This window comes from Egretta garzetta, unplaced genomic scaffold (genome assembly GCF_000687185.1).
Source record: "Egretta garzetta isolate BGI_Z169 unplaced genomic scaffold, ASM68718v1 scaffold383, whole genome shotgun sequence".
In the NCBI taxonomy this organism is placed as follows: domain Eukaryota; kingdom Metazoa; phylum Chordata; class Aves; order Pelecaniformes; family Ardeidae; genus Egretta; species Egretta garzetta.
The window spans coordinates 1,862,890-1,870,895 of NW_009259100.1; the positions used below are offsets into that span (position 1 = coordinate 1,862,890).

Genomic DNA, 8,006 nt, shown 5'->3' on the forward strand with positions numbered 1-8,006 from the left:
CAAACATTGCACAAAATCTTCTTGCAGCTACCCTCTGCTTGGTCAAAGCCCACTGCCAGGGTAGCCTGGGCCACACATGCACGGTTCATCATGCTGCAGCTACCGGAGTTTCAGAGAGCAAAACAGGGAATGAGTCAGTGGACCCTCTCCTCTCACCCTGTTATTCCTGTATTTATCATATTTGTCTGACAAACATAAAAGGCATTCAGGCAAACCTCCGGCAGGGTTGTTTTCACCAAGGTTGGCAAACACACAGTGACCACAACAGAGCTCCAGAGCAAACCAGGGGTCGAGGAGCACATGAACCCTGGTTTCTCCCGGTACAGCTGTCTTGCAAGACAGCTGAACAAGAGCTACTGAACGGCCTGCAGAAACCTAGCAGCTCTTAGGACAAACCAGGGCCAAGCCAGTCTCCCCGTTACACCTGCTGAGTACTTTAGGGCACCCAGCTCCCTTCAGAGCAAGGCGAGGAGAGAGGTGTGAGGAGCAAGCCAGAGGCTGTCACACACACCTTCAGCTCAAGGCCAAAACTGCCAGCTTGGGGCCATTACCAAGGTGGGGCATGCTTCCCCACCTATGAACCCGACACATATCCCTCCTTCTCTATCATCCCCTTCCCAATTTAAAAAAAAAAAAAAAAAAAAAAAAGAGTTATTCTTGCCAGTTGGGATTTCAAGTCTCCACAGCACGTAAACTCTTATCCCCCCTCTTCCCCACCACCGAAGTCTGGGCACATCACAGCCTCACCAGCTAGCTGCCCAGTAGAGCAATGGCCCCAGGAGGGGATGGGCAAGTCTCTACTTACTGAGCGGCAGGACAGTGATGGGGATGTTCTTTGGCCGCTTGCTCTCCTTGTCGATGAAGTCCCCTGTCACGGTCTTTTCCCGCTCAGTCACCCGGCAGTTGTACTTGCCACTGTCCTCAAGGCGGAGGCGATAGATCTTCAGCACAAAAACATTGTCGCTTTCTTTGGCTACCTTAAGCTGGCCCAGGGCCTCGCGCTGGGCAAACTCGTTGTTGAGCACCGGCACGGCGTTGGGCCCCAGGCTGGCAATGAGGGAGCTGTTGAAGGCCCAGGAGATGGAGAAGTAGCGGTCAGGGACGTTCTGTGCCTCCAGGATGCACCGAAACTCCACTGGCTCACCCACGATGTACGTCCGCTTCTCCGTCTCCAGCCGGACGCTGAACTCCTTATCTGGGGAGAGACAGACCAACTCATGTCAGCGTGGCAAAGCCCACCGGGACAGGCAGCACACCTCGTGCGAGGTATTTACAGCTCGCCATGCTCTGTGTAGTCAACGCCCCTCGGACACTGGCATCCGCAGGTGGAGGGGCAAAGGGCTGGCTTTTGCTGTGAGAGCCCAGATGGGCTGTGCTGCAGGAGGTGCAGCTTGCTGCCCAGCGTGCCAGAGCTGCAAGCTCCCCAGCCGTAATGCTGCTCCCCAGCCCTACTCCTGGAGTGACACCAGCACCCAGTGGTACTGCGGGATGCAAGCTGGAGCCTAGTCCCACTTGCACCCTGCTCATCTGGGGTCGAGAGGCAGGGCCCTTGGGGATATCAGAGAGGAAGAAAGAGCTCAGCTGGGTCTTTAGATCCTTAGTAGGCACCCATGCTGTGGGCTGGAAGAAGGACTTTGGCTTGCAAATGGACCTCCTGCAATACAGAAGTGCTTGCTGGAAGTTTTTATTTTATTTTCTGCTGTGTCACTGTTATCTCCTCACTTACCAAAATTTTCATTGCCTGTGCTAGCATCAAGTGCTTAAGATGTATGTTTTAGCTCCTGTGTCAGCCCCAGATCACTGGCCATGTCAGGAGACAGAGGCTGCTACCCAAGCCCCCTTGCTGTCCCACTGTCCCCTGGTTGCTATTTGCTGACATCTGTCCTGCCTGCAGGCAGTGCTTGGGCCCTCCTCTGCCCTCCTTTGCCCGGCCAGCAGCCTCCTGAGTGGGGCACCATGGCAAAGGAGGGAGCCAAGCCCCAGCCACCTAACAGGGCGCAGGTCTGTTTTCCACCTCCTCCCACCACCCAGCCAAGCAAGAAAAGGCAGAGGAGACACTGACCGGTGGCTTGCACATTGACGATGGCTCCCTGGGAACGCTTGCGGGTCATGGCGTACCAAGACTTGTCTGGGTCCTGGATCCACTCTGCCGCCTCGCAGTAAAACTCGCCCTGATCTGATGGGTGGAGGTTGTAGATGGTGAGCTTTGAGGTGGTCTCCCCTACTTTGTCCAAGCGAACGTCCCCCGTGGCTTGCCGCTGGGCGTAGGCGCTGCCGGCCCGCAGGACGAAGTCGCGGCTGAGGGAGATGACCTCCACGGGCACCTCGCTGCCTCGCTGCCGGTACCAGGCGATGGAGACGTGGCTGTGCTGGGCCGTGCTCTTGGACACCTCACACTTCAGCTCCAAGGAGTCACGCTCCACTTTGTTCAGTGTCTGCGGGACCGCCGTCACTCGCAGCGAGTCGGGGATCACTGCAGCAAAGGGGGACGGGGAAACATGGCCCGAGAGTTAGCAACGCCGAAACACGGAGTCTAAAGCCCAGACGCGTTAAAAGAGAGCTGGGCGAGAGGTTTCTTTTTACAGTTGTAATTAATCGTTAAGTACTAGCAAAACCCTGTTACCTCACGTCCAGCCCCCAAAAAGAGGAGAACCATCCCCAAAGCCCTTGGCTGGGAAAGACCACGACCTGCGGTGCATGCTCCAGCACTGCGCTTAAATTCCTGCTCAGTGGCACAGGGCTTTCCATCGCGCTGCAGAGCGGCACAGCTTAATACATCCACTTCCCATCGAGGCATTTTGTCACAGGTGGCCTCCCCTTCACCCTGTGCCCCCCAGCATGCTTTGTGACCCATCTCCTGCCCACATCCTTCAGCCACTCCTTAGCCCTGCACCATGGTCTTTGCCCCCCAGACACCAGCGGGGCCAAGCTAAACGGATTTAGCTCCTTTAATCTTCCCTCATAAAAAAGTCAGGAGATTCAATTCCCCTCTCCTTTGTCGATATTGTTTCATGTTTTAATGACCCCCCTCAGGCCAAACGCAGGGGTTTCTGCATTTGGAGGGAAGTGGCTCCTCTGAGGGCAGCGCTGCAACTGCAGCACACCCGGCCCCCGCTGCCGGGACAGAGCCATGTCAAGGCGCTTGCTAATAAAACTGCTAGCTGCTTTTCCAGTTGATTAACTGGAGAAAAGGAAGTACAGCCGCTAAAATCAGGATGAAAAAAAACCTGCAGCCCCCCAACCTTGTTTGATTTTAGCAAGCATCTTCATTTTACCAAGAGGCTCTACCAGCAGAAGATAGACCTTCTTTCTTAAAAGGAAGCCTTTCTAGACTTCGTTGTCTGAAGAAACATCACGTGGAAAGAAGAATGCAAACCTTCTCCCCGGCTCTGCAGACAAGGCAGTGTCAGCGAGCCTGTTAATGCCCATGGTTTTGCTGTATACCGCTGGAATATAATTAACATATCTCAGTTCGGTTTCATTGACAGCACTGGAAGGTTTGACGAAATTAGCTGAGCTGCCAAAAGCTGCATCTGTTTCATTCAGGCACAGCTAGAGAAAGCAATGAGCTGCAGCGAAGACAACCGCTGGGATTATTTATGACAGAAAAGTCAAAAGCAGAAGAAGGGAATGAAAAAAGCCATGAGATGGAGTAAAAGAGGGGGAAATCTTCCCGCGTCCAGCCCGGATGGGATCATTTGCCTCTACCATGCGTTCACTACCCAGGGAATTTACTGCCCCTGACAGGGAAAGTACCCGGTGAGGCCATTTACATTGCAGGTCATTGCCTCTGTCCCTGCAGCCACGTCTCCTCCTCCCACTCTTCCCCTCATCTTCCTTGCTGGGGCTCCCATCCCCTGCTCACGGGCAATAGCTTCTGCCAGACCATGGCCGGGATCCCACCTCGCTTCGCCGTCCCCCCTTCTCTCCGACTTCCAAACCAGTGGTGACAGCAGCAGCTAACCTTGCCGGTTCACACTGTCTGCATGCTAAGACTTAAATTTCTCATTTCAAACATTTCTGAATAATTTCCAGAGCTGTGCATCTCTTTTCTCTTTGCCCTCTAGCCACAGGCTCTTATAACTTTTCTCACGTTATTTACATAAATTAAACTTGATCATCATTTACTTGCCTGCTGATTTGCTTCGAAGGCAGAGCTCCTCCGCACGGCAGCATATGGGGTGAAAGCAGGTATCTGCGAAGAAAGTGTGCCCGTCCTCCTCCCTCCGATTTGAGAGCCCTGCGCACCCCACCACTTGCCTGTGTGCTCCCCTCCCAGCCCCGCTCGGCAGCACGGCCGCTCCCTGGCTAAGCGCAAGGCGGAGAGCAGCGAGCTGCTCACCCTGGGAGCCCCCTGGCTCTGCGGGACAAGCCCGGTCAGCCTCGAGTAGAGGGCAGGCGCTTGGCTTGCCAGGTGCGGAGCTGCCCGCTCCCCGGGAGTAATGCCGGGAAGCCTGTCCGAAGGCTGGGCCCCAAGCAAGCTCTTGCCATGCCATTCCTTGAGCAGGACAGAGGCTGGCACAGGCACCGTTTTGCCAACCAGAACGGTGACTTCCTAGTTCCAGCTCACTACCTGGCCGGAGGGTTAGCATCTTTTACACCACGTGGGCAAGCTATTGCAAAATGCGTTCCTGGAGAAAAATCAGGAGACGGCAGTGTGCTGTTGAAGGCTGTAATTTAATTGTGGTAACGCCTAACACGCTGTGCTGCATTTCTCCTGCTCTTCTGGTTAAAAAAGCCAACCAAGATCCTCCTGGTTAGAAGAATCGGTAAGACCTTTTGTGTTGCACGCAGTCTTGAGGCTGTTGTCTTAAATCAGCCTGTCACGGACGTACACACGGTTGGTATCACCTTCCTAACCAGGAGAGAGACCCGCTCGCCAAGTGAAAGCCCCATTTCCGAAGGATTGGACATTGGGAGGGACAGGCAAGAGCCCTGAGCCGTCTGGGCCAGCGGGAAGGCTCTGTGCTTCACACCACCGCTCTCGCGCTTGGCCAGCGATGCACAACTGTTTTAGTTACACTGCAAGAGGTGCCTCGGGTACCAGATTTGGGGAAGGAGGCAAGTGGGCAGGGGAAAGGGGGAAACACCGTTCTCAAGAGGCAGCCGAAAGTGGCAGCAGGTCACAGCTCATTTCAGAAGCCTGAGGAGCATTTCGTTCTGAGTGCTGCGGAGCGCTGGGGACTCCCGCAGCAGGGCCGCAGGTCTGCTGGGGCTCATGCACCACCCCAAGGCACAGACCCCGCTGGCCTGCGCCGACAAGAGGGCTACAGGCATGGCTTAGACCATCAGGCCAGAGCAGATCAGGCCTGGAAGTCACGGAGAGAAAAGCAAGTAGGGAACGCCGTGACGGTGCTCTCCAGGGCACAACAGCACACGCAGGGAGGTGTGTTATCAGAAGAGAAGTTCCTCCCAGGCCAATAATCCTGCTCAGGCTTCAGGGACACCCATCTGCCGATCAGGACACGAGTAACTCTTTACATGGTGTTCACCCGGGAGCCCTGGCTCCACTGCCAGCCATCCCGCGGCTGAGCTGCCTGCGCTCATCCTGCGGCCACACGCCGCAGGAAGCACCAGTGTTTCTGGGGGCACTCTGCCAGCTGAGCTTCACCTGAAAGCAAGGATGAGCTTAGAGGACAGTTGTCACTCTGTGAAGGGGAGCAGGGCCACACCTGAATCAGAGCTGAGATGGATGCTACAGGACACGTCCGCTTGCCCGTTCTTTCTCACCCAGCTCCTGCCTGTTTCTCCCCTCTTTTCAAGGCAGCCTGCCTTGCGCTTCCCCCAGCGTCCAGCCTTACCTCCTCCTCGTGCCCCAACACCAGTCCACCCCTGCTGCTGTCATGACCCCCCCGGAGGTGTGAGCAGAGCTCCCCTCTCTCCAGCATCAAGGCTGGGTTTGGCAGCGAGCGGCTGGACAGGGAGACGAGCGGCCGCAAAGCACTTGCTGGAAGCAAACCTATTGCACCTCCGCCACCCCTGAGCCAGTCTGCCGAGTCTGGCAGCACTGAGCCTGTACTTACAGCACTGCAGAAAGAGCAAGAAATACAGCATTTCCTATTAGTCCCCAAGCTGCAGGTTACTGCCGAGGGCACTGGAAAAGGTACTCAGGAGTGGGTGGGCTACTAAGCAGAGGGTGCTCAAAAGCACCCCCAAGTTTTGAGAGCTCCTGTAATATTAAATGTACATATTACCACTAGAGGGTGTCAGGGACCCAGCTAGGGAGAGTCCCAGGGCTCTGCCGCCAGGATGGGAGGAGGAAGGGGGAGCCTGGAGATGCTCGTCTCTCCCCCAGGGTGGTGCCCATGGGCATCCCTCCTCAGGAAGCCTGCACACACAGCTCCAGTCAAGCCCACCTCAAATGCACGCACCTCAAGCAACGAGCACTCGGTGAGCTACGTATTTGCAGATTGGGAATTAAAGCTGTTTACTTTAGGATAAGGAATTGGTTTACAGTCTCCCAAAAAACAAGCAGGGAGCAGAGACTGGAGCTTCCAGGTCTGACCTTAGCACACACCTCAGATTCTCCAACGTGCTCTCCTCTGAGCTCCAGAACCAGCTCCATTTCCAGCAGTTCCCAGTACCGTGCTGAACTCTGCCTCAGGCAGACAAAGACAACCCAGGTGTCTTGCTTTTCCCCAGGCTGGCTCTGGTTCATCCTTGGGTACCCCAAACCCCAACCACCTCCAAGGGGTAGGTTATCAAAGCTTTTATGTGCCAGACGCAAACCAGAGAGTGACCAACATTTCACCTCCTCCCAGGCAAGGCAGCAAACCTGCCTGAGATGACGTTTCCTTGTTAAGCGATCCAGGAGGAGCGTCAGGCTGGAAGCCAGAGGCTTCCTAGCTTGAGCTGGCAAAACAACGCTGTGAAAATCACTTAGCACCATGGTAGCCTTACCCTGTAAGCTCTTCAGGAGCAGAACAACTTACACAGGCTACCCAGCACAGCGGGACCATCTCAGGGCCACTGTAGAACAAGTAAAACCCAACAGCCTCTTCTTCCCTTGGATTTCGTTACAGCTTTTACCCAATGATACACTTTAGAGGCACCCTACAGTGCTGTCCTGTGTCCCCAACTGCCCGCTTCATGCTACCTGGACAGAGCTAAGTTTGCCAAGAGTCAAGCGTGAACTATTTAGGAAGAACAAATACATGTACTCCCCACTCCCAGGGAGCTGCTTCTGTCTGAGAAATACCGCTACGGCTTTTGCGGGGAATTAGCGCAAGAGTTATGTTTCCATCTGCCCCGTGACATCTTGTTGCCCCGCAGGGATTCCAGCTCAGCACAAGGAACCTCCTTCCCCAAACCCTTCCGGTTGTGCGTGCCGAGGCAGAAACAAGCTGCTCCGAAGGAACCGCAATGCCGGTGTCACCAGGCCAGAGGCGGGAGCACTGGCAGGCACCGAACGGCACCGCGGGGGTGAACACGAGGATGCAGCCTTTCGTTATTACCCTCTGCAATCTGCTCACCCTCCTGCAGCCACCCATGCCACCCGGGGAAGGAGGGTCTGCCACCAGAGCCACCCTGATGCCAGAGCAACAGCTGGAAGGGACCTGTTCTCTCCCAGCCACTGCAAGCTCTCAGGGAGCCATGTTCTTTATATCCCTCCCCCAAACCACTATTGATTTCCATTCCTTACAGGATCCAAACACATGTTGTGCTGGTTTTGGCTGGGATAGAGTTAATTTTCTTCACAGTAGCTAGTTTGGGGCTATGCTTTGGATTTGTGCTGGACACAGGGTTGATAACACAGGGATGTTTTCGTTATTGCTGAGCAGGGCTTGCACAGAGCCAAGGCCTTTTGTGCTCTTCACCCCACCAGTGAGCAGGCGGGGGGTGCACATGGAGCTGGGAGGGGACACAGCTGGGACAGCTGACCCCAACTGACCCGAGGGATATCCCACACCGTATGATGTCATGCTCACCAATATAAGGCTAGGTAAAGAAGGAAGGGGGGACATTCGGAGTGATGGCGTTTGTCTTCCCAAGTCACCATTACGCGT

General features: G+C 55.2%; 1 protein-coding gene across 1 annotated transcript in view; it reads right to left on the reverse strand.

The window, feature by feature from the left end:
* Window positions 1–8,006, reverse strand: part of LOC104123019 (immunoglobulin superfamily member 3) — a 74,954-nt gene that overhangs the window by 35,158 nt on the left and 31,790 nt on the right. Inside the window, 2 exon segments of the mRNA XM_035890749.1 lie at window positions 806–1,195; window positions 2,063–2,473. Coding sequence (XP_035746642.1) covers window positions 806–1,195; window positions 2,063–2,473 — 801 coding nt within the window.